This window comes from Tachyglossus aculeatus, chromosome X2 (genome assembly GCF_015852505.1).
Source record: "Tachyglossus aculeatus isolate mTacAcu1 chromosome X2, mTacAcu1.pri, whole genome shotgun sequence".
In the NCBI taxonomy this organism is placed as follows: domain Eukaryota; kingdom Metazoa; phylum Chordata; class Mammalia; order Monotremata; family Tachyglossidae; genus Tachyglossus; species Tachyglossus aculeatus.
The window spans coordinates 22,846,311-22,873,188 of NC_052100.1; the positions used below are offsets into that span (position 1 = coordinate 22,846,311).

General features: G+C 44.0%; 2 protein-coding genes across 2 annotated transcripts in view; both read left to right on the top strand.

Annotated features, from left to right (window-relative positions):
• Nucleotides 1–21,337, top strand: part of TMEFF1 (transmembrane protein with EGF like and two follistatin like domains 1) — a 46,458-nt gene extending 25,121 nt beyond the window's left edge. Inside the window, exons 5-10 of the mRNA XM_038770717.1 lie at nucleotides 617–713; nucleotides 3,925–4,073; nucleotides 7,218–7,283; nucleotides 12,642–12,765; nucleotides 16,736–16,894; nucleotides 20,502–21,337. Coding sequence (XP_038626645.1) covers nucleotides 617–713; nucleotides 3,925–4,073; nucleotides 7,218–7,283; nucleotides 12,642–12,765; nucleotides 16,736–16,894; nucleotides 20,502–20,586 — 680 coding nt within the window. The 3' untranslated portion in view covers nucleotides 20,587–21,337. The remainder of the gene's footprint in view (nucleotides 1–616; nucleotides 714–3,924; nucleotides 4,074–7,217; nucleotides 7,284–12,641; nucleotides 12,766–16,735; nucleotides 16,895–20,501) is intronic.
• Nucleotides 21,338–21,401: 64 nt separating this feature from the next.
• Nucleotides 21,402–26,034, top strand: CAVIN4 (caveolae associated protein 4). The gene is made up of 2 exons (XM_038771491.1): nucleotides 21,402–22,572; nucleotides 25,401–26,034. The coding sequence occupies exons 1-2, from the start codon at nucleotides 22,165–22,167 to the stop codon at nucleotides 26,022–26,024; spliced, it is 1,032 nt and encodes a 343-aa protein (XP_038627419.1). The 5' UTR covers nucleotides 21,402–22,164; the 3' UTR covers nucleotides 26,025–26,034.
• The last annotated feature ends 844 nt before the right edge of the window (nucleotides 26,035–26,878 follow it).

Here is a 26,878-nt window from a genome sequence, read left to right on the forward strand (position 1 = left end):
GGAATAAGTTGGGAACACTCAAATCAATTGTTTCATGTTGGAAATGATCACTTTTGAAAATTAAAAAAACCAAATGTGGGAGGTTGGCAATTAACTGAAAAAAGCTTTATTGGGTGAGTTAGTCCAGGTGGCAAAAACATGTATCCTTAAAGTACATTCAGACAGCTGTGGCAAAGCTACATCATCATCTTCATCATCATTATCACCACCATTGGTATTTATTGATTTTTCTATTGTGCATGGAACCCTGGGCCAGGTGTTTGGGAGCATACATTAAAAGTAGAAGTCAAAGGTGCCTGCCACCAAGGAGCTTATAATTTAATGTTTATGCCTAAGTGGAACACAGTCTCTATCTACATTTCCTACTGCTATTCATGTAATGGTTAGATCCGGTACTGACCCTTTACACACATTTTAATCTAATGCACTATCTATAAGATGATCACCAAGTGTATAAGTTTCAGAGAGCTTGTATGAATGCAAACATTTCTTTTGTGAATTTTTTTGGTGACTAGAGTTTGCTGGACAGAAAAACCAAGCTGACATTTATAGGAAAATGAATAACATTAAATGAAAGAATGATTTTTTTGATTAAATAATGTGTTTTTTCAAACAGAAGAAGATGGATCAGGGACAGAAGTTCACAGAAAACTCTCCAAGTGTGGAGTTTGCAAATATAAAGCTGAGTGTGATGAAGATGCTGAAAATGTTGGGTAAGTTGAGTGAAAGAAGGAAAAAAAAATCACGTTTTGAATGCAACATGTAACTTCAATATTTGTTTGCTAACATTTTGTCGGGTTATTTTCATATAAAAAGGAAAACCTAAACTAAAATATCAAGTAATCCTTCCACCTTGATTATTTCTAGCCTCCTAACATTTTCCACAAACTGGATTTTCAGTTTCCTTTTAAGCAGTTTGATTGCTGTATTTTGGCCTCCAATAAATTTGATTGTCTAGTTATTAATGAGATTGATAATGAAACTTAAAAAAATTAAATATTTGCACTGGAAAGAGGGTTTTAAAGAAATTTTCTTTGCAAGACCATTTTTAGTCAAATTAGGCCTAGAGCCAAATGCAGTCAGTAGTGGTTTGGCTTTTCTACTTCAAAAATGGAAAATTCTGTGTGGAATTTTGCAATCTTATTTGTTTTGGCCCAAAAAGAGCAGATTATATTAAAATCTCAAGAGAAATTCACTAGTTTTCAATGAGAGGAGGCCTAACCCTGTTTTGCTGTTCTCTTCCTATTGTGTTCTTATCTTTTCCCTCATTTTCTTCTTCCCTGTTTTCCTCAAGTAGCCCAAGATTCAGTCAGATCCTTGTAGTCCCTACTGAACCTAGAACTCATGCAACTGATGCAATTTCAGACATACTCTATAGCTCGCTTCTGTCCTTTCTTCCCTGGAAACAGACCTTACCCCCACATCCTTTCTCTCTAGCAAATAGCTGGTTTTCTTCCTGTGGGTGCCATAGACAACAAATACAGAAGAAGGTTACAGATGGGGGAAGAAGTCACAGAGCTGGGCTGCAAGAGGAAAGATGCCCCTCTACTTCCCAGCACTATGGCTTTCACTCCTTTACTTCCTCTTCTCCTTCCAGTCGGGGCCTGTTAGACTTGGGGAGAGAGAGAGAGGGGGAAGGAGAGAGAATGAAGTTGTGGGCCAAGTATTAATAATAATAATAATAATAATGATGGCATTTATTAAGCACTTACTATGTGCAAAGCACTGTTCTAAGCTCTGGGGAGGTTACAAAGTGATCAGGTTGTCCCGCAGGGGGCTCACAGTCTTAATCCCCATTTTACAGATGAGGTAACTGAGGCACAGATAAGTTAAGTGACTTGCCCAAAGTCACACAGCTTACAGTTGGCGGAGCCGGGATTTGAACCCATGACTTCTGACTCCAAAGCCCGGGCTCTTTCCACTGAGCCACACTGCTTCTCTACCAAAAAGAGAATTACCAAGAGGAAATGTCCAGAAGGCTTCCCAGATGGAAGAGTTCTCGTATTTTCTGTCTGCCCTCATACTCTCCATCCCTCAAATTATATTGTTTGCTCAGAGCCTTCTCCAGCTCCATTATATCTGTCCCAAAATGTGATGACCAGGCTTCTAAAACTAGGCCTTAGTGGCAAAGTGACACCTTTGGCTTAGCTTTCTATGAGATTGTGGAAAGCCTTCAATGGAAAGTCTGGAATTTGCACTGGCCTTTTATTCAAGGCACCAAACCCCCATTGTCATGAAACCAAAACAGGTGTGGAGGAATGAACTGAGTAGTAGGAATCTCAGGCGCTGGACAGTAGTTTATTAAATATATATTTCCTAAAATTACTTTCAATATGTACAGTCTGGTTTGGTTTATTTGAACCTCCTTTCCATTGGATGGGCTTGCCAGTCTGAGTAGACAGTAGGGCTGATATGCTCACCAAGAAGGAATTAGCCTGCTGCACTTCTGACAACACCCTGAAATCCTGGGGGAAGAGGGTGAGTCCTGGACCCTGCCTCCAGGAGTTTAGGTGGCTGTGGAGTCTAGTTGGTTTAGGAATAAAGGAGCCCTTGGCCTGTCATGGGGGCAATAAAAAGCCGAGCAGTGTCTTTGGGATTCTTGAAACTTGGCCGGATTTGGGGCCAGGCTGGACTGGTTAATGAGGTGAACCTATGCTGTGACTCTGTCTGGATTTTGTTTGTTGAAACTTAGGCTTTCCATACTTGTGTGGTTTAAGGCTTCTGGGATCCTTGCCTGGTAACCTCATCATCTTCCCCCAGCTTTAGATCTCTCTGTCCACTCTGCTCTGTGCTTCTTAATGGGTCATTGATAACGAGGGGAGAAGAAATAGGAAAAAGAATAATCAGAAAATGGCCTTTGAAAGGGAACCAAAATAAAGATCTAACTTAAAATTGCTCTGAGAATAAATGGATGAGTAAATTATATGCCATTAGGATATGATTTCACCGGTGACTCTTAATTCATTCATTCATTCATTCAATCGTATTTATTGAGCACTTACTGAGTGCAGAGCACTGTACTAAGCACTTGGGAAGTACAAGTTGGCAACATATAGAGACGGTCCCTACCCAACAACGGGCTCACAGTCTAGAAGGGGGAGACAGACAACAAAACAAAACATGTGGACAGGTGCCAAGCCATCAGAATAAATAGAAATAAAGCTAGATGCACATCATTAACAAAATAAATAGGATAGCAAATATGTACAAGTAAAATAAATAGAGTAATAAATCTGTACAAACATATATACAGGTGCTGTGGGGAGGGGAAGGAGGTAGGGTGGGGGGGATGGGGAGGAGGAGAGGAAAAAGGGGGCTCAGTTTGGGAAGACCTTCTGGAGGAGGTGAGCTCTCAGTAGGGCTTTGAAGAGAGGAAGAGAGCTAGCTTGGCGGATGTGCGGAGGGAGGGCATTCCAGGCCAGGGGGAGGACATGGGCCGGGGGTCGACGGCGGGACAGGCGAGAACGAGGTACAGTGAGGAGGTTAGCGGCAGAGGAGCGGAGGGTGCGGGCTGGGCTGGAGAAGGAGAGAAGGGAGGTGAGGTAGGAGGGGGCAAGGTGATGGACAGCCTTGGAGCCGAGAGTGAGGAGTTTTTGCTTGATGCGTAGGTTGACTGGTAGCCACTTAATCATTTTACGGGGTCATAAACCTTGAGAATGTTTTCAAAAGAGAACATTGGTTTAAATTGCACAAAATGAAACAAAATCATCAATAAAATCCTAACCAAGAACATTTTGACGTAAAATCTTTGACGTTCAAATTCTGACTTGGAAATCCAAGGTGCAAAATGTAGGTACTGCTAGTAAGTAGGAAGTAGTAATCTAGTTTAACCAAAAGGTAAAATATTTTTTTGTAGTACATTGCTTTATTAATAGCATTTTCCATGTTCTAAGGATTACATAATGGAATATCTTTTTTTAACAGGTGTGTTTGTAATATAGACTGCAGCGGATACAGTTTTAATCCTGTCTGTGCTTCTGATGGGAGTTCCTATAACAATCCGTGCTTTGTTCGAGAAGCTTCATGTCTGAGACAAGAACAGATTGATATAAGATATCTTGGACATTGCACAGGTAGGCTTTGTTCTATTTTTCTGCGGTCATGTTTATAGGGACATTTTCTTAGTACAGGCAGACCCCAGGTTACAGCCATTCCGTGATGCATTCAACCCAGGGATACCACCACTGTTGTTTGATACCTTGCCCCAGGTCGAACCACCCCACGATGGAACCATACTAGGGATACAGCCAATATTGCTTGATGCCTTACCCCATGCAAAAGCCAGAGAACCCTGACCTTTTGGCCAAGCGCTACAGGTGAGTAAATCCCTCCCTGCCTCTTCCCCACCTGGATCGAGAAGCAGCGTGGCCTAGTGGAAAGAACACGGGCCTCAGAGTCAGAGGACCCGGGTTCTAATCCTAGCCCCGCCAGCTGCTCGCTCTGTGACTTTGGGCAAGTCACTTAACTTCTCTGTGCCTCAGTTACCTCATCTGTAAAATGGGGATTGAGACTGTGAGCCCCATGTGGGACTCAGACTGTGTCCAACCTGATTATCTTGTATCTATCCCGGCACTCAGTACAGTGCCTGGCACATGGTAAGCACTTAACAAATACCACTAAAAAAAGCCAACAGTAATAACTGAATCTTGGAGGAATCTCCACCCATGGTTTTTGTCAAATTATCAAGGAATAGACGAGACCTTTGATCAGATGAAGTTATGGTCTCTTCACCGTCAGAAAATATTTGTAGATTAAGAAGTCTTTAATTATTTTTCACGAAAGTAGATAGATTTATGTAAATAATTGAAAAAGTACCTGATGGAGAGAGTAGTTCAAAGGTGGGCAGAGATGTTCAGCAGGAGGTGACCTGAAGATTACAAGAAGGTTATTGTTCAACCTAAGTTGGAAACATTCTTCACTAAGGTTAAAAAACCACCACCACAGTCATCAGGACAAGGTTCTACTTTGGCAGTCTTCTGCAAAGACTCAGTCATACCACACAGCTCTTCATTTAGTTGATCCAGTGATCCTATGCTTTGAATGATTTTAGCAAAGACTAAACAGAAGTTCACTGTTGTGTAATGTAACAGTATACAGGGGCAGAGAAATTTGATATTAATGTTCCAGAGATTCTGGAATGATTCCAATTGATAGCATCTAAAACTAGGGGAAAATATACCCTGTGATTCAGTCATTCATGACACAGCCACATTTTCAAGGCACACAGCCCCACTATATCTTGGGCTGCACCTTAACCCCCAATAAAAATACTATTTCTTTGTACCTTTACTTTTTTATACTCTGAAGTTTATTTGTGGATATGGTATTTCTGGTTTTTGGATAAAATTGAAGGATTTATTCTAATGCAATAAATTAGCGAGCTTAGTTCTCCCATTTCTGAAAGGCATATAATTTCAGGCCCATGTGTGAGGGAATATAGGTGTCCCTAGCAATTCGTCAGAGCTAAACCCTGCCGATTTCTGACATTGCTTGGAATGCCACCAGCCACCAGTGCTCACGGGGGCTGGCTTCTCTTCCGGCTCTCCCTTCCCGAGACCATTTTGCTAAGTGAGATACAGCTCAATCACCAACTTACTGATCTCCAAATCAGCAGCATTCTCAGCAGTCCTGGAACTCGCTCTACTCCCCCCCACCCACAGACTGGGATTTGTCTGCTTTCCCTCCCTCCATGACTCAGCCCAGATTGCTTCCTTAAGCTTTCTTTTCTGTAGGTGTGCTGCCTTGTCTCTTGTTAATTCATTCTGGATTTACACACTGTTCACTTTAGTACCCTGCTGGGGTTTTCCTGTGGAAGTATAATGCCTACCCCAGCTTTATCGTAGTATCAGTTATGCTCTAGATCGCCCACTCAGCTACCCTGATGGGGGAGAGTGGAGTCATGAGAAACAGACACCTCTCCTGTCCCAAGTTAGGATGTGTTCTACCGGCTGGGGAGGACTGTTCTCTCCCCATTTCTTTCCCAGTCGGAATGCTCTGCACTATATTTAGCCAATTGATCAATCAGTGGTATTTATTGAGCACTAACCGTGTGCAGAGCACTGTACCAAGCGTTTGGGAAAGTACAATACAATAGAGTTGGCAGACTCGATCCCTTCCCACAAGGACCTTACAGATCTCTGGGGGAGACAGATATTAAAATGTATTACAGATAAGGGAAATAGGAGAGTATAAGGTACATTAGTGCTGTGGGGCTGAGGTAGGTATCAAAGTGCTTAAGGGGCACACAGCTAAGTGTCTAGGCAACTCAGAGGGGAGGGTGGGTAGGGGAAATAAGGGCTTAGTCTGGGAAGGCCTCTTGGAAGAGATGTGATTTTAGAAGGGTTTGAAGGTAGGGAGAGTGGTGGACTGGCAGATATGCAGGGGGAGGGAGTTCCAGGCCAGTAGGAGGATGTGGGCAAGGGGTTGGTGACGAGGTAGATGAAATGGAGGTACAGAGAGTACATTGGGTGTACCCAGATCAGGATCCCCCTAGCATAGATCAGGATAAATTAGGCAGATTGACATGATACAAACCTGACTCCAGATTAGAACAACGATCTGAGGAGAAAGGTGTGAGACTGCGGTGAAGTGATGTCAGTTCCTTCTGGGTCCATTTGGGGCCCTTGAGATGGATCAAGATTCGAAGATGATAATGGACTGGGGTTTGGGAAGCAAGATGGTGGCTTGTAGAGTAGGTAGTTGATGTTTGTAGAGTAGCAAGGACGAATGCATTAAAGTAGGAGGTGTAATTAAAGTGTCTACCAATGCTGTTATATAGTACTCTTCCAAGTGCTTAATACAGTGCTCTGCACACAGTAAGGGCTCAATAGATACGATTGATTGATTGATTGATATTGGTGCTGTAGAGTAGTGGAAAAACATGAAAGTGAAAGTAACCCAGGGAGTTCAGATTTGATTTGACTGGTAAGTGAATGGGCACCTAGCAGAATCAATCAGTGACAAAAATGGAGGTACTGTTCCCTCATCCAACCCAGCCTTTTCATTCTTCCCAAATGATCATTTTAAGTAAAGATTAGAATGTAACTAGAGACAGTGGGAATTTTGTTCATCCATTCATACACATCAGTAATTAAATGATGAGACAGGTACTAAGGAAGGAAGGATTATATTGATTAAAATTATCTTTAATCCCTTTAACATTTTCACCCTTTAATGAATGATTGAGAAAACTTGTCTGTTTAAAATTTCTTATACAGACACGGATGATACTAGTTTGCTGGGGAAGAAAGATGATGGAGTACAGTTTCGACCGGATGTAAAAGGTATTATACGGTGTATTTCAGATTGTGACTATCTCCCCAACTATAGTGCCCTATCTGTGCCGTCTTTAGTTTGGTTTGTTTTCTTCACCATTACTAGCTAGTTTGGGCCAGTATCACAAATGACACCCACTGTCATTCCAGCAACCTGAATATTAGTTAAATATTTAACCGTAGAAGCAGTGTGACTTAGTAATGCTAATAATAATCATCATCATCATCATGGTATTCGTTAAGCGCTTACTATGTGTCAAGAACTGTTCCTAGCACTGGGTTAGATACAATTTAAGCAGGTTGGACACAGTCCCTTTCCCACGCGGAGTTCACATTCTAAGTAGGAGGGAGTAGTGTTTAATCCCATTTTCCAGATGAGGAAACTGAGGCACAGTGTGGAAGCAGTATGGGCTAGTGGAAAGAACACGGGTCTGTTGTCTCAGGACCTTGGTTCTAATCCCAGGTCCGTCACTTGCCTGCTGTGTGACTTCGTGAAAGTCCCTTAGACTGTAAGCTTCTTGTGAGCAGGGATCGGATCAACAATCTCTGTTGTGTTGTGCTCTCCCAAGCGCTTAGTACAGTGCTCTGCACACAGTAAGTGCCCAATTGATTGCACAATTAACTGTACAAATACAATTGATCAATTGATTGATTGATCACCCTCACATTCCACTTACTAACTCCATTTTACAACTGCTCATTCTGTTTTTGCATCCTATCCTCACCTTCCCTCTAAAATTGCCCTCCCCCCTGGAGCCAACAGACAGAAGGAACCAGGGAATGGAGAGTAGGAAAGGAAGATTAGGCTGAGGAGGAAAAGAAGCTGAAACTCCCACTATAAGAGATTGCACGCGATCAGAGAGGGTACCAATTAAAGAGCTGTGGAGAGACTGAGAGGGCTTCACTCTGGATGGAGGAATCAGGGAGGGCTGAAGAGAGGTTGAGAAAGTTGGGAGAGGTTGGGAAGTTGAGCAGTGTCAGCAATAAAGCCAGAGACAGAAAAGAGACAGGTACAAGTTGATGAATAGAGGGAAAAGGGCTGTCAGGGGCAGGGAGCGAGGACATTTCATGGGTTGAAAACTTAATGGCACAGCCTGAATGAGGCCCAGGTCTGTGGAGTTGGAGGGGACCCAGGCTATACTTCCAAGAAGGTACTACCTGTCTTGTGCAGGGTGTTTCTGCATTGGGGGGGTTGTTTTAGTACCTCATAGGTACTAAAGCCCTTTGAGACGGTGGGCAGTGACATCTCTCCATTTCCTCTAGGAAATGAAGGACAGCCCACTCCAGTTTGAGCCTGACCCAAACTTGGCTAGATATTTTTGACCTGCCCATCTCAGGAGACTCTGAAACTACTGACTGGGTTTAGTCCTTTCAAGGAATTTATGGGAGGTGCAGAGGACTCTTAGCCTGAGAGTGCTGGGCAGGGCTAAATGGAGGAACCCCAGGATTGGTCCCTGGGATTTTTGGATATGTAGCAGCCAGTGGTGGTGCCGCTCTATCCCCCTGGGATGCAGGGGAAAGACACTGATACACCGAGGTTTATCGGTCTTTATCTGTGATTATTGGACTGGTGTCTCTGCTTATTTGAATGGTGTTTTATGTTCTACACATGCCCTCTATTTTAATTGAAAGATTGGGTTGAAAATGAGTTTAGATACTTTAGGATCTTCAATAATGTTGTTTCTGTTTCCTTAATGTATTCCCATGCCAAGACCTTTGCCCCACTTGGCTGCATGAGAAGTCTTTTCCATCTATTTAGTTGGAATTAGTTCATTGAACTTTGTTTCTTCCCTGAGAGTTTTCCTTCAGTCTTTCACTGATGGTTCCTCCTTCTTTTTCCAGGGCTTTCTGTTCTTTCTGTTTCTTTTAATGAGAAATCATTTGTGCAGAAGAAAGATTGTTTTTCCTACCATAGATGTAGAGGAAATGCTTTGGGGAAAGAACTTGACACTGGAACTCGTTATGGGCAGGGAATGTGTCTGCTAATTCTACTGTATTGTACTCTCCCAAATGCTTAGTACAGTGCTCTGCACTTAGTAAACACTCAATAAATACCAATGATTGATTGATTGAAACCATTTGCTTTTATAATGGCTGGTTTCAGGGCTTCAGGGGAAGAGATGGAATAGGATCTGTGAGTAAATTTTCAGCAGCAGATTTGATGTTTGTCTGTAATCCAGTGGGGGCAATTTCAGGTGTAAAAAACAAAACAAAAATTATTGTGCAATGTCCCTTTCGTATTGTGCTTAGCTTATACAAGCCTAATTTGGTTTTTTGGGGCTATATCTGAGAGTTGCCTTTGACAACGGTGATCAGAATAATGGGAGACAAGAAGCAGATGGAGTGGACATCGGTCATATTCTATGTTGAATGTTAGCTGCCCAGACAAATCTCAGCCTGATTTATATTGTGTTGACCCCAGTGCTTAGTGCAATGCTTAGCACAAACTAAACACTTCACAAATGCCATCATTATTATTACCATCATCATCAACCGGTCCCTGTGGAAAAAGTTGAGGTCCGTGGTGTGCTTCAATCCAATCGACTCCTAAGTATGCAAACGGTAGCTATGCTACCCACAAGACACAGCCCATCAGTCAGTCAACATTCATTGAGCACTCACTTGATGCAGAATGCACCAGTCACATCATTCCCAAAACTTCTGAGCCTTTCCCTTTTGCAGATGAATCTACTGATACCCACTACAGAGAAGCACGGAGGCTGAGAACTGGAGAAGCAGCATGGTGTAGTGGATAAAGCTGGGACCGGGGAATTAGAAGGTCATGGGTTCTAATCCTGGCTCTACCATTTGCCTGCTGTGTGACCTTAGGCAAGTCACTTAACTTCTCTGTGCCTCAGTTACCTCATCTGTAAAAAATGGGGATTAAGAGTGTGAGCCCAATCCGGGACAGGGGCTGTGTCCAACCTGATTAACTTGTATCTACCTCAGCACTTAGAACAGTTTTTGGCACATAGTAAGTGCTTAACAAGTACCATTATTATTATCATTTTGCTAACAACTAGTCATTTGGGACAATGCATCCATTTGCCAAGAAGGCCTTAAATTTGCTATCATTAGGATCTTTGGAACTAGTCCTGTAAGGCATTTAAGGAAGCCAATTCCCACTATTTCAAATTGCAAAAGGAAATCTCATGCTTCCCAGTTAAATCCCCACTAGTTTTCAACATGCAAGCTGCTAGTCCCCAGCTCCCTGCAGGAAAGATTATCAGAAAGAGAGACTAGAGCTGGGGGATCTCATGAAAAGAAGGTTATAGTGGTCTTGGAAAAGAGGGATTTGGCCAGCGAGGTTGGGGAGGGTGGTGCTGGTCTGAGGGATCCTCTGCACGGAAGAAGCTGCTTGATCGGCCCTTGAACACATAAAGGGGCGAAGGAGAGAAAAGTATCAAAGTTTGGATGGAAGGAAGGGGGTGATGCTGCTGACGATAAGGGGAAAATTAGGTGGTGAGGAGGTTTAGTTGGGAAAATGAGAGATTCTGCCATTGCTCTGTTGAATATGAATTGGTAGCAGGACATCTTACTGTGAAAGTCCCACAGAGGGGAGCTGGTAAGAGAAAGAGAGTTCACAGGATAAGAGCCATCTGGATGCCAACTCCATGTTGCTAGTGACTGATAGGTCAGGCTATCAAATGAGTTTTCCAATATGAACAGGTCCAGCAGGGAAGGACTTGGGAAAAGAAGTGAGGAGGGTCAGGTCTGCTGAACCCATAGGAGAGGTCAAGGAGCTGTCAGAATGAAGACCCAAACTATAGCTCCTTAGGCTGTCAGAAAGGAATCAAGGCCATCAGGGTCGAAGGCTACAGAAAAAATGAAGTAACACCTGTGGATTTGGAGTCAAGAAGGTAATTGTAAAAGGGGTCTCTAAGGTGTATTGAGGCAGACGATGGAGAAGGTCATGAGAGAAGGTGGTGGGGGCTGGGTTTACAAAAAAGAAGAGAGAGTTGAATTTGAAAGTTTTCCTTTCCACAATAATCCTTTCTAGTTTCTTCTTTTCAGCTTGAAGACCTGGAGCATCCACTGCTTCATCTCACTTCATTCCAGAGCTGTTATTTAACAGCTTTTACTTTCCTTGAACAGTTTCCCAGGAGTGGGGTTAGAATAAGTCAGAATCTTGAAAGTTTTTCTTCACATTCCATTCGGTCCATTATTGATAGAACCTTTTGCCAGAACTTTAGCTTGGTAACCTGGGAAAGAACATTCAGTGTCTCTTGATTGACTTTTCAGTTGAGAGCAGCTCATGATAACAGAATGTCGTATTTGTTGGTACAAGTGTACTCTGGTTCCGAAGAACCTCAGTACATAGAGTCCGCAATACATCATGCATTAGTTGCTGGGAGAGCCAAGGATCCAAAAGCCCTATGTGGCATTATGGCCAATCAATCAGTCAATCATATTAATTGAGCGCTTACTGTGCACAGAGCACTGTACCAAGCGCTTGGAAGAGTACAGTATTTCAGCGTGAATAGACACATTCCCCATCCACAATGAGCTTTGTTACAAGGAATTCAGTTACTTCCCTGCCCCCTGTTCCTCTTGTCCACCACCTTATCATTTCCTAAACACAAACAGAATCCCAACTTCTTTGGTTTGGCTGAGATAGCAGGGAGGTAGCAGAGATGGAAGCCTGGAAACCTGACTGGAAGCCTGACTTCTCTGCTTTGTCCGGCATCTTGGAAGAAGGCAGCACAGAACAGAGGCAACTTAGAAGAGGCTGCCTAAGATCTCTGCCCTTTCTGTCCAGTTCCATTTGTGTTTTCTCCCTTCCAAGACTCGGGCCAAAGTGGAGAAGTTGGGTTTCAGGTCTATGCTTGGTGAGAGGCAAAACCCTTGCTCACCCTCTCCCACCTTTTCCTCCCTGCCTTCTCCTCCCTTCCCCCTTGTTGATTCCCAACTCGACTGCAGCAGCTCCCAGCCACCTGAGCCACCACCGTCTCCCAGTCATTCAGCCAGTGGTATTTATTGAGAATTTACTCCGTGCCAAGCACAGTAGTAGGGTCTTGTCCCCCTTATGCCTTCCAAAAGCCACTGGCAAGCACAGCCAGATTGGGGTCGATTGTCCACCAGTCCTGTGGCAGGTGTAGTATTGATACATTCCCCTCACGAGCCTTTTTTGTGGTATTTGTTAAGCGCTTACTATTTCACCATGATCACATTCGGTGCAGTACTGCCCCTCAGTTCCCACTTATAGCCCTGTCTCCCTTCCCCTGTAAAGTGAGAAATGGTTTGAATATGAAGTCATTCAACTGCCTTGTTAACTCTTGAAGGGGTGTATGGTTTCTGTTTAGCAATGATATGGTTTTAAATTTTCCTCTAAATACTTAGAAAATGTATTTGTTTGGTTCTTTTAAGATGCCAGTGATCAAAGAGAAGACATTTATAATGGCAACCACATACCTTGCCCTGAAACCTTCAATAGTTACTGCATTCATGGAAAATGTGAATTCATTTATTCCACTCAAAAGGCTTCCTGTCGGTAAGTCAGCAAGTGGACAGGTAGAGTAGTTACTCCCGGTAATCTTTTGGTCTTGTAAGCTCCTCAGGAAAGTTGTGAGAATAGGTCATCTGCAGGTCACACACTGGAGGCCTTGCCCAGACAACAATTCCATGAGTCAACCCAACCAGGTTCTACATGGCTGCTTCTGCCAAACACTGGGAACATGGTGTCCAGGTTGGTCTGTGTCAGTGACAGACTGAAAGTAGGCCCAAGAGGGGCCGGTGGGGGTCCTGGGCCTCATTTTTGGTGGGGGCATTGTCCAAGTTGTATGATTACTCGGGAGCTGCACTTAGAGTTCTGACAGCTTATGGAACGATTGGGGTTGGGAGAAAAGCCAGACAAGCAAGGGAGTCCTCCTGGCCTCCAAAAGCCCTAAACGCAACTACTGTAGGGAGTATCTGGACCTGGTCCAGCAGTCATTTTTCAGTAGAAAAAGAATGAACCATTGAGGGCCCAGGTGCTGAAACAACTTTCTGTTCCCCATATCTCACGAATGCATTCTAGAACAGAGTTCTGAAGTCTCTGGCTCTGGAGCACAGGCATTCACCCAAGGACTCAGCACCACAAGGGTGAGGCCATTAGCTTAGCCTGCACAATAAAAAGCTGGGCAGCTAGTAATTGGGCCACCCCACCCCACACTGCTCAGAAACGGGGTGAGGGGGACCAAGATAGTGGGCAGTGTCATCTGCCTCAATGGGCAGCCAGGTGAACTAAAGCTGCTCTTGTCCTCCCTTCCCCCACCCTCAAGTGGCATCCGCCTCCTCACCTGTTGCCTGCAACACCAACATCAAGGTGGGCCAGTTTCATTGGGCAGGGAAGGAGACCACGAGTGGCCCCTGTGCCAGGCCCGGGTGACATGTGCTGGATAACAGGGCTTAACGTTGGGCAGGGAAGTGCAAGGGCAAGGGGGCAAGTTCAGTACCTGTGCCAGTTGCCACCATCACTTACCATGGGAGCAGTCGAGTTAAGTGACGATAGAGGAGGAGGAGAAGAAAACAAACTGATGTAAGTACACTTCTCTCTCTCTCTCTTTTCTTCTTTCTCTTCTCTTTCCCCCACCCCTTTTCTTCTCTCTCCTTTTCCCCTATTCTCTCTCTCATTAACTGATAATGGATGCCCAAAACCCCTTTCTCCCTGCCCAGCCTCTCCTCCTGGCACTAATGCAGAAAGACATTCCCCTGGAAGCGGCACCAAGGGCCAGGGGCAGAAGCTGGGGCTAGAAAACGTTCCTCCTTCTGCTTCCCTCCCTCCCAGCTCAGCAGCCTTTGGGGGCTGGAGGAGAAGAGGGGTACCGGGGAGCAGGGACCAGAGCCAACTGGAAAACTGTCAAGCACATCCTGGGTAGATGGAGATTCCCCTCTCTCAACCCAATCATAGGAGTGGATGCTTCTTCTCTGGGGGGATTGGGGAGAGGCTTCCTGGTCAGAGCGGCCTCATTGTGGGTCCCAGAATCCTTCAGGACCTCTCTACACCTGCCCCCTGCCCTTATCTCCTAAGAGCCCTTGAGGTAGGGCACCAGGTCCTTGGCTTTCTTGGTGGGTCGGATTCTCTCTGCAGTGCCTGGCAAAGGTTCCCAGGCAGGTTGCCTTTTGCTGCCTTCCCTCTCCCCACCCTCCCTCCTTCCTCACCTTACTTCCTATCCCTGCCATTCTTTTTCCTGAGAAGTTAAAAGAGATGAGACTGGGGAGAGGAAAAGCAAATTACGGAAGGAGCAGCAACCAATGATGAACTGAGCCGAATCCTTGGGATTTTCTTCACTGGAGGGCAAGAGAGAAGCCATTGGCCATTTTGTGTAAATCCAAGGGTATACATAAGAATGCCTTTCCCTTTCCCCCTGTAGCACCCAGAAAACTTTAGAAAGAAGGAGTCCTGGCCCCAGGTGCAGAAGCTAGGAGATGGGTGGGCTGAAATTTACAATTTCGAGGTCACGGGTACAATCGGATGCCTCGTGTTGCTCTTGCAAAGCAGAGATATTTGTAGGGATGCCTCACCACAGAAAGTTTATGTGAAGAAACCCATTGATTTTCTCTAGCTTGCCCTGAACTCTGAGACTAAGGCGAGGCCTGGAGAACTTGGGGTCTGGAGTGGAGAGCAGGGCCAACCCCATGACCTGCTGTGGGCCATGGCTGGGCTTTCCCATTCTAGCCAGTTCTGACTTCCATACCTCTGAAAGCACTGTGTTGGCTCTGTTTTCCTTTTGGCTCTGAAGGTCTGTTTATGTCTTACCGGGTTTGTGTTTCTTGGTAGTTTTCAAATGCTTTTTTCTTTTCTGTTTCTTCTCTGTAACTTAAATTTTATCCCAAACTTAATTTCCATATCCTTACTTCATACACAATACCATTATTGTTATTATTATTATTATTATTATTATTATTATTATTATTATTATTATTTTGTTGTGCTCAGCTCTTCAAATTCTTCTCCAGAGAGCACAGGATACCATAATTTCAACTATAGCTTGTCTAGTTTACCTTAGGCTACCTTCCTGTAAACACAGAGAAAAAAAATAGTAAAAATAGACAGATTCAGCTCATTCCTTTAAAATGAATTTCAGTTAAATAAACAAATTAAATAATCTCAAGACCATTTTTTCTTGTGCTGAAGTGGTATTATCATACATAGTCATATCATTTACAGCTGGGATTAGAAAAATGTCTGAGATCACTAATTACAGATAATGCTTTCAGATTTTATCCTTATTATCTGAGGTTGACTCCATTTCTGTTGTGATTATGTCATGTTTGCATCCACCAACAGTATTTATTGAGTGCTTGTTGTGTTCTGAGCACTGTATGAAGCACCTGGGAGAGTATTATTATTATTATTATTATGCTTGTTAAGCACTTTACTGTGTGCCAAGCACTGTATGTACTAAGTGCTGGAGTAGATGCACATATTGCACATCTTGTACATATTTACTCTTGTACATATTTACTATTCTATTTGTTTTATTTTGTTAATATATTTTGTCTTGTTGTCTGACTCCCCCTTCTAGACTGTGAGCCCGTTGTTGGGTAGGGACCGTCTCTATATGTTGCCAACTTGTACTTCCCAAGCACTTAGTACAGTGCTCTGCACACAGTAAGCGCTCAATAAATACGATTGAATGAATGAATGCAAGATAATCAGATTGGATGTAGTCCCTGTCCCTGGGTTTACAGTCTAAGTAGGAGGGAGTAGGATTTAATCCCCATTTTACAGATGAGGGAACTGAGTTCCTGTTTCCCTCCCACCCCCTAGACTATAAACTCCTTGAGGGCAGGGATCATGCCTTCTAACTCTTCTGTACTTTTTTAGAACATGTCTCTGCACACAGATGGTGCTTAGTAAATGTGATTAATTGGTTAAGAGCAGACATTATCCCTATCTTCAAGGAGTAGAGGAGACAGATTGTGAGATCATTTTCAGATAGAGGCAAGATGGAGAAGAAAATTGTTTGAATAGGAACAGTGTGAAAAGTCTTACTGGACTAACAATGGAACATCCAACTCAGTATTTTGTCTAAGGCAGTGGCAGTGAAAGATGCTTGGAGATTCAGTGTGATGGTTTCACTTATTAACATTCACCCTCAGATTTAGAGTTCTACCTAGCTTTTTTTTCTAACACCCATATCTTTTCCCCTTGCCTTCAGTCTCCTCTTTGGAACCTGTTGCCCATAAATCCTCTTGAATCTATTGATATTTTCTGCTTCTACTAATTCCTGTGGTAACAGGTTCCTTATGATTATCACCTTCTGTGCAAAAAGTGTTCCCTTTGGTTTGTCTAGAATTTGCCACCTTCAGGCTTCAGTGGGAGTTGATGAGAGACAATTCTTTATTTTCCCCTTCCAGTCCTTCATGATTCAGTAGACCTAATCTCAGTCTTCTGATAAAATGGAAAAGTGTGCTCTGATACTATTTACCAATTAGGGGATTTTGTATTTTATGAATATATGATTTTCTTCTTTCAGGTGTGAATCTGGATATACTGGACAGCACTGTGAAAAAACAGACTTTAGTATTCTCTACGTGGTCCCAAGTAGACAAAAGCTTACGCATGTCCTTATTGCAGCAATTATTGGAGCTGTACAGATTGCCATTATAGTTGCAATTGTCATGTGCATAACAAGGTAGGTGGTAATTTAGCTTGGAGATGTCCTGTAGCTGCCTTGATTAAGGTGTCCTCCAGTCCAGGTCAGATTGAGAAGCAGCGTGGCTCAGTGGAAAGAGCACGGGCTTGGGACTCAGTGGTCATGGGTTCTAATCCCGGCTCCGCCACGTGTCTGCTGTGTGACCTTGGGCAAGTCACTTAACTTTTCTGAGCCTCAGTTACCTCATCTGTAAAATGGGGATTAAGACTGTGAGCCCCACGTGGGACAACCTGATCACCTTGTATCCCCCCCGCAGTACTTAGAACAGTGCTTTGCACATAGTAAGCGCTTAACAAATGCCATCATTATTATTATTATTGTAGGAAGAACCAGACTGAAGGTCACAGGATTCCCCTCATGCACCGTTCTCTTGCCCCTCCCTGCATCCCCTCTCAGATCATCTACACTGTTCTTCACAGGACTTTCCTGGATTACTTCAGTGGAGTTCCTCACAGTGGCTCTGACTTTAAGCCCGGTACTGGGGTCAGAAGGTTGGGACAGGGTTGTAGTTTTGCCAGATCTTACGCAGGCAGACCTGTCTCCTGATGTCTATCTCCCCGAGTCCTGGCTAAAATTTTTGAGGGTCATTTAAGTGGTATTTGCCCCGGGATGTCTCAGCAATATACAAGAGTAGTGGACAAGAACAAAAGTGAAAAAACAGTGAAAGAAAAGGCCATATGTCACACATATTGAAGGGCCAGGAAAGAATATAAATCACATAATGCTGGAAAAGACTTTCAGATAACAGTAAGGCATATTCTGTACAGATACTCAAGTTAAAACATTATAAATGTTTTACCAAGAGCAATCAATCTTGATTGAGCCCTTACTATACACAGAGCAGTATTCTTCCAGATACCAAGAGTAAAATTTCTTCTCACTAGGAACATGCCAGCAAACTGGCAAGGTCCCCTAGCTCTGGTTCATATGAAGGGAAAGGGGATTGCCTTTCCTTTCTGATTGGGTCGGGCTAGCCCATATTTGAAGTAAAATCTTAAAAAATTAAGATAAGAATAGAGACAGAGCAAAAAGAGCTTGAAAGGGTGAAAGAGAGAGAGAGAGAGAGAGATCTTTCTTCTTAGGAGATGTTTGCTCTTCCCAGATGTTTAGGAATTTGATGCCAGAAATGGATTGACCTGGTACTGTTCTTATCTCCTAAAAATGCTTAGTTTACTTAAGTGACAATTTCTAGGCTAGATGAAGCATTGACCTGACCCAGCATGTCACAGCTTATCATCATCACCATTGGTGGTATTTATTGAGTGTCCCTTGTCTGCAGAGCACTGTCCCAAGTGCTTGGGAGAGTACGATGCAAGTAGAATATACAATCCCTGCCCTGAAGGACCTTACAATCTAGTGAGAGAGACAGCCAAACTCGTTAGTTACACAAGTTAGTAGGGAGAAGATGCAGAGATGCAGCTAGTAATAGAATATGGAAGGGTAAGAAACCGAATAGCAGGTGAACAAAAAGTAGAATATATAGATCAGTCTGAACATAAATACTAAGGATGACTGCCTGTGTATATGCACTTATGTCCTCTGATTCATCCATATCAATCTCCAGCATCCTTTCACTGTTCCTCACCTCTGTAGCCAACCCTCATTTAATGCATTCAGGCCTTCCCGAGTCTCCTCCCACTCCAGTTTCCCTGTAAGATTCCTCATCATCACAGTCACTCCCGAAGTGCACCGAGAGGGAGAAGCAGGGACATGGTCTTTCTGTTTACCTTGCCCACATTCACACATCCTTATTCATTCATTCATTCAATCGTATTTATTGAGCGCTTACTGTGTGCAGAGCACTGTACTAAGCGCTTGGGAAGTACAAGTTGGCAACATATAGAGACGGTCCCTACCCAACAGCGGGCTCACAGTCTAGAAGAGGGAGACAGACAACAAAACAAAACATATTAACAAAATAAATAGAATAGTAAATATGTACGAGTAAAACAAATGGAGTAATAAATCTGTACACAGCTGTCTGTACAGCTGTGGCTCCTGTGACTGCCAGCCTGAGCTTTGTGGAGCCTGAAATCTTGCTGCTCCTTTCATGTTTTTCACCATCTTTGTCTTTTGCATCCTTGTTTGCTTTTCCTTATGTGTCTGTTGCTAAAACAACCCCCCCACCCTATTCTTAGACTGTGCACCTCTTGAATCCAGGGAACGTATCTATAGCTTATTTATGTATTTCTTTCCCTCTGTTTAGTACAGTGCTGTGCACATAGCAAGCACTAAATAAAGATTATTACCATCACTGCTACTACATATATACTACATATGGAGAAGCAGCATGGCCTAGTGGAGAGAGAAGTGACCTGAGAGTCAGAGGCCCTGGGTTCTAATCCCGGCTCTGCCACTTGCCTGCTGGGTGACCGTGGGCAAGTCACTTAACTTCTCCGTACTTCAGTTCCCCTAGCTGCAAAATGGGGATTCAATACCTGTTCTCCCTCCTATTTAGACTGTGAGTCCTGTGTGGAACCTGATTATCTTGCATCTACCCCTGCTCTTAGCACATTGCTTGGCACATAGAAAATGTTTAATACCACAATTACTATTATATATTTGTGCATGCATACATCTACTCCCCTCCTCCCCCCATACATGTGTGTGTGTTAATAGTCTCGCACTTCCCCTTCTCCTTCCCTCACCTCCTCCTGTCAGGGCCTCCTAACTTCTACCGTTTTCTGACCTTGTCTGTCCACGGTCCTTCTTATCCATCTCTTTGCCAGGGCTTTCGCAGCCATGATCCGCATGCTCTCGATCCTCTTTCAAGTGCCCTTCCCCAACCGAGAAGGAGGTGAGATGCAGGGGTTGAGCAGGATCGAGGAATTGGCATCTTGCCATAGGCAGTGGTTGCAGGAGGAGTAGAGGCCAAGCCGATTGATGACATAACACCGTGGCTGTGCTTTGCCAACCCGCTGCAGCATGGGTCCCAATTATTCATTTTGAGTTGGGGAATTACCTTGGGGTGAGACCACCAAGGGGACACAGAAGACAGAAAAACAAAAGGCCTGGGAGACAGACAGACAGATGAGCACAGAAAATATTTACAGCTGGAGGAGTCAAAATAAACAATTGACTGCACAGTTGATTAAACATAGCCACAAGTGCCAAGGAGGGATATAAATAACATAAATCTGCTATGAATGGCTTGGATTGGGATGTTGGGGGTTAAACCGGGAAGGCTTGTATGAGGTGGTGGGGCTTTAGGAGGGTTTTTAATATGTGTCCTGTAGATTTGGAGATGGGGAATTCCAGGCCGAGGGAATGGAGGTGGGAGAATCCGGAGTGAGGTACTGTTACAAGATTAGCTTGTTTCGTATTATTTATTCACCAACTCACCTTTCCGTACTCTTGCTATGACCATCTGTAGCTTTGTTCTTTCTCTCACTCCCACTATTTATAGATAATTTGTGTCTGCTTGTTTCCCCTGTGAGTTTGTAAACTCTTTGAGGGCGGGGACCAAATGTTTTGCTCTCAGTGTGCTCTCCCAAATGCTTAGTAAATGTAAAACTAGAGCAGCAGAACAAGTGTGTGATATCATCAAAAATATAAATGTTTTCTTTGGTTTCTATTATTTACACAGAAAATGCCCAAAAAATAATAGAGGACGTCGGCAGAAGCAGAACCTAGGCCATTTTACATCTGACACTTCCTCCAGGATGGTTTAAATTGGTGATTTTTATACCTACATTGACCATGTGATGTACATTTTGATCATGTCTTTTTTTAAAGAATGAAAATATTTATTTCAGAGGCCTTATTTTTGGACATTTTTAGTGTAGTAACCAATGGCCTGTTGTATTAGAGAGCATCAGCTCCAACAGTTATGGACTGTCATAGTAGCCTTCCTTTTCATGTTTTTGAATACAGAATTTCATTTTATGTGTGTATATCACATGGTTACATAACGGGACATAATGTTTTACCAATGAAGCGTAATATTTTTGCCAAGATAGTTCCCACAATGGTTGTAGAGTAACCCCCACCCCCACACCCATACCTTCCCCTCCACACCTAGAAAATTAAGCATGAACTAAAGGTAAAGATGTTTACAGATTACTTTTCGTACAAAACCCCCCTAGAAGACACTGTGTTGAAATAGATATTTAAATGTTTTTGAAAGTTAGTAAATGATTTTTTTAGACACTGCATGAACAGTGGAGCTCTATGTGTGTGTAGCTGTAAAATATTTATAAAATGTATGGGCTGGGTCTGAGCACTACCATCTTGGAAAATTTATCCTGACAATTTATTTTTAAAGAGCAAAAATACTCAGAAGTTCCACCATTTGGACAAGGAGCTGGTAGTGCTGATGGACCAGATCCATAAAAGTAGGTCTTTGTAGACTTAGATATTGTGATGATTGACTTTGAAAAGTGCCATGCAGATTGGAATAAAGCCTGCTTTCTCACTGTTGAACCTGCTGTAACGCTTATTCCTTTTTAAAGAAATGACTTGTTTCAGATGAACACAGAAAATACAGATTAGGGGTTTGTGATGAAAATCCCCAAATGGTTACAAGTGTTCTGGCATAGATATTTATAGAAAAAGAACTCCATCCCAATTGATTGATCAATTATTAGTTGGTGTTTGGAAGATCTGAAGAGTGAGTAGGATGTATTCAGCTGTTTAGACTTTTCAAAATTATGCATGTAGTAGAATTTAGTAATTTGTTCAAAATTTAAAAATGCCTTTGACATTTGTTTTGGAAAAGCATGCCATAATATAAGGTTTTCATGATTCTGCCTTGGTTTTAGTGTGTTTACTTTCTTCTTGCCTAATATTAGCAGCTTAATCAGTTTAAAGTCAAAGGCAGGTTTTTGATTAAAACAGTTATTTGCCTTTGAAAGTACAGAACTAGCTGAAATTGCTTAAAGAGAAAAAATTAATGAAATGAAAGCAACAGTACTACTATTGAAATGGCCAGTGTGTGAGGTTATCTCTACTGGACAAAACGAAGAACGTAATTGATATAGTGCACAGCTTTCTCCTTTTTTCCTCCCAACATTGCTTCCTAATTGGAGAGGCTTCATATTGCAGAAACCATCTGAACAATCATGATGCATATTCGTGGTTAAAAATACTTGACCAATCTCCAGCGATGGAGGTTCCCACCCTTTAAACATCCAAGTGGCCAGCTGTCAAACACAGTTTTTGCTCTCAGTACTGGATTTGTCCCGGGGATCTGAGAACGAATCAGGGAGAGCACTTCGACTGAAGCTTCCTGACTGAAAAGCAGAAGCAAAATGGAGCGCTATGAATCTACCTCAGATGCTAATAAAATCCACTCAAATCGCCTGTCAAGCATTACAGAAGATGAGGAACAAGATGCTGCATTAACCATTGTGACGGTGCTCGATAAAGTAGCCACAGTGGTGGAAGGTGTACGGGAAAGCCAGAAGAGAATAGAAGAACGACACAGGGAAATGGAAAATGTCATCAAGTCTGTTCAGATTGACGTTCTAAAGATTTCTCAGTGTCATAGTAACACTAGTTATGCAGTTGACAAGCTGCTGGAGAAAACCCGTAAAGTTAGTGCTCGTGTTAAAGAAGTGAAGGCCCGGGTGGAGAAGCAGAATTTAAATGTGAGAAAAGTTGAAGCCACGCAAGAGGAGATGCTGAAAAAAAACAAATTTCGAGTGGTCATCTTCCAGGTAAGCTGGCACTTGAATACGTTTGGATTACTGTGAGTTTCTTGTAGACATTCGTTGTCTAGTGAACCAGTTTGAAGCTAGAGTGCATTTCTTGCATTATACAATTTAAATTCCTGTATATTCTTTAAACAGCTCTTCGTCTCTGAAGAGTTTTCAGCATAAAATCCTTTGGAGGTGGCAAGCGAGCTATTATTAGCACTCTAGGTTTCGGAGCCAATTCATGCCAGGCGATCTGCGGATCAGCAAGCACTGACTTTTGCCCCTGTGAAAGGTAATATGTCCCACTAGCCGTGCCTGCCACTCATCCGAGCTGGGATTGATTTTGCCATATTAGGCACTGGCCCTTAAAGTGAAGCTCAAACGCACCAAACCTGCAGACTAGTTTTCTTGTAGGTCTAATTTATTGAAAGTGAGTCGACCGCAACATGAATAGAGGGTCATTCTGCTACTTAAGGTGACCCTATTTTGGGGCCCTCACAGTGCAACGCCTTCAGGCTGGGGACTTCCAGGGGCAGAGCCCAAAAGGCAGAAAAGCAGAAACAGAGCCAGACACCAAGAGAGAAATAAATAGAGGGAGGCAGAGATTGAGCGACAGAACAGTCAGGGACAGACCGAAAGGGTCAGAGCCAGGCAAGATCAGAAGGACAGGGAGAGGCAGACAGAGACTAAGAGACTGAAAGATACGGATTCAGGGCAGCACATGCACACAGACGTAGACAACACCACACAAACACATACCGGGCATGAGAAGCAGGAGGGCCTAGTGGAAAAAGCCCAGGCCTGGGAGTCAGGAGACCTGGGTTCTGATCCCAACTTGTCGCCATGTGGCCCTGCGCACATTTAACTTCTCTGTGCCTTGGTTTCCTCATCTGTAGAATGGGGATTTAAATACCTGCTATCCTACCCTGCACTGTGTTAAGTGCTGGGGTACACAGTCTGATCCAATTATCACGTATCTACCCCAGCAGTTTGCACAGTTCTTGGCACATAGTAAGTACTTAACAAATTTCACAGTTACTATTAATTATTGCTTTATGCTGGACGGAGCAGTCGGAGACCAGACTATGATTATTTTCTGCACAACTTCAGTCAGGTTTCCTAACATTAAAACAGGATGAATTTTTTTTTTACCCTGGATGAGACTTCAGAGGATTAGATACTTGTGTGCCTCCTCTTCCTCAAATCCCTTTCACACCTCCTAATTGCCTCTTCCTGGATTTCATTGCTTTTATGGAAGCATTTGGCTCCTATTTCTTTCCTCCTGCCAGCCCATGCCTCTCTATCTCCATCACTGCCTTCTCCTTCCCCTTGGGTCCGTGTAGAGCTGACCAATGTTGAATGTGCTTATTACTGTGCTCGGCACACAGTAATACTACTACTACTAATAATAATAATAATGGCATTTATTAAGCACTTACTATGTGCAAAGCACTGTTCTAAGCGCTGGGAAGGTTACAAGGTGATCAGGTTGTCCCATGGCGGGGGCTCACAGTCTTAATCCCCATTTTCCAGATGAGGAAATTGAGGCAAGGAGAAGTGAAGTGAAGTGACTTGCCCAAAGTCACACAGCTGACAATTGGCGGAGCTGGGATTTGAACCCATGACCTCTGACTCCAAAGCCCGTGCTCTTTCCACTGACCCACGCTGCTCTCTGTAAATACTCAGTAAATAAAATTGATTGATTGATGAAGCCCCAGGGCCAAACTCACTCTGATCTGAATTCCTGTTGACAGCGAGGGGATTCTTCTCTCCAGGATTCCCAAGACCACAACCAAATTGCCAGCTTCTTCCTAAACCTCCTATCCCTGTCTTTCCCATCAGTGACCTATGCAGCCTGCCTCAGTGACAAAACAAAGCCTGTCGGCTGAGAACCACATCAGCTCCCATCCTCCCTTCAGATTGCCGCTCTTATGTATTTCAATCAATCAGTCGATCAATTAATCAGTCTATTTATTGAGCACTTATCTTGTGCAGAGCACTGTACTAAGCACTTGGGAGAGTACAGTGCAACGGAGTTGGTAGACGCATTTCCTGTCCACAACGAGATTACAGACTAGAGGGGAAGAAAGATGATATAAATAAATACATTACAGATATGTATATAAGTTCTGGATTTCTCTTCTTTCCCTTGCCTGAGTGCAAGTAGTAGACACCCCCAACCCGCAACTAAGAGGCCAACCTTGAGCAGGAGTTGTATTGCAGTTACATCCTCCTGGTTCTTGGAGCTGCAGCACTAGGTGACCATTTTCCGTTTGAATGGAGGAAGCAGCTGGGCAGCCCCTTAGCTAGCCCAGCTGCTAAGGGGCAGGGGTGTGTGTGTACAGCCTGGCAGGCAGATGCCCCCGGGACCAGAACCGCCACTCAGGACCCACAGGAAGCTCAGTTCTGACCTCAGCACCTGCTCCTCTCCTACAAAACCTTTGTCCCTCCAGCTGGGACCCTCTTAGTGTTTGACCATCCTCTCCAGCTGAGCCACAGGGCAGCTGACTGACTCCTCTGGCTCACAGCAGATGGGGGATGCCTGGCCAAAGACAAAAGCCCAGGGTGAACTTCTGTCAATATTCCTTGCTGGGAGTCACTTCTGCTCAGTCCTATTCAAGAGCTGAGCCCGGAACAGACTTCACTCTGGGGTTTGGAAGTTGTAAGGTTGGATCTTTGGAACATTACTAGGTAGTTATTTTGGAAATGTTTCCAGAAATGCCCCCTAGGAATGCCAGTCCATAGCTTCTTTGTAAAGAACTGTGTGGGGCTACAAAAATATTTTATTTACTAATGAGGCCTTGTAGATTTCCAACCTAAAAATGATGCCAAAGTATTCTCTCTGACAGGAGGAGATGCAGTGCCCTACCTCGCTGTCTGTGGTTAAGGAGAGGACACTAGCTGGGAACTTAGAAGATGATGAATTCTGTTTCCCGGATGATCTGTCTTCTGATGAAGAGTACCACATAGAAGAAAGTAGAACCTCGAAATTTCGCAAGTCGGGCATGAGACGCATCGCCAATCTCAAAAAGGCATTTTCAAAGGAAAACATGCAGAAAACAAGGCAGAATTTTGACAAGAAGGTGAATCGAATTAGAACGAGGATTGTGACTCCTGAGCGGAGAGAGAGGGTGCGCCAGTCAGGAGAAAGGCTGAGGCAGTCCGGGGAAAGATTGAAGAAATCCATTTCTAAAGCAGCTCCAAACAAGGACACCTTCAAGATGTATATTCATAAGAAAGAGAAAGAGCGGACCGGCGCCGAGGGCCAAGAAGGCCTGCACGAAAAGGGGGGGGATGCCGCAGCTGAACCCGCAAGGGAGGCCTATACTGATGTCCTGACCCCACTAGACAGAGAACAGGCCAGAGAAGCGGGAGAGGAACCTGAGACCTCTGGGGTAAAAACCACCCTGAAACCCCAGACTGAACCGGGAGAGGCCGAAGTGCTTTTACTGGATTTAAAGCAGTCAGCATAAACAGGCTTGGGGGCGGGAGGGTGGGGGTGTTGTGATAGTGGTAGAAAGCCAATGGAGTTTTTGCACAGTAGTGCAGTTTTAGGGAGAAAAATAGTTTGTTAAATGGCATGTAGAAAAGAATATTGATAGTACTATGTCACTATGCATTTCAGAGCCCCGGTTCCCTATCGCTAGTTGGATGGTGGCCCAGTACTAATTTATCCCGGCACCACTTGTTTTCCCTTGTGGAGAACATGCAGCTACAGCCCCTGAGGCATGAAGGCTTGAAGGATTTCCTTAATGGCAGCTCTTTCTAATGGGGCAGGGTCGAGGGAGAGGGGTGACAGAACACGATCCTTGCTGCTGGCCAGTTGGTCTGCAGCCACTAGTAGTGGCCAAGGATTTCTCTGGTTTATCCCACTCGAGCCTTGTTAGTCCTAGAAACAAGGGGACGGATGAGTGGGGCATTGGTCGGATTAATATGGAGAAACCAGGCCGCCAGTGGGATGATAGTTCATCCATTGGCATCGGTGAAAGCACTGGGAAAGTTCCAAGTCTACTAGAAGGTAGCAAGGATAAAGTAATCGAAGCAAAGCTTTGGCCAGACTTTACCTTCAAGGGGCCCTATAGCCATAGGCCGGTGTCACCCAGGGCCCATCCCTGAGCTTCATTGTGTGTCGCAGGAGGCCAGACGGACCTTTCCAGTCAGGGCTCAGTCAGGAGAACCAGGCAGGGGGACGTAGAGAGACCTTAACCGATTCTGTACCTGGGGGACTCCAGAACAGGTATTGGGTGATTTCTCCCAGATCCCACAGCTCCAAACTCGGAGTTTAGGTCTAAGCTATTAGTACAGTGCTCTGCACACAGTAACCGTA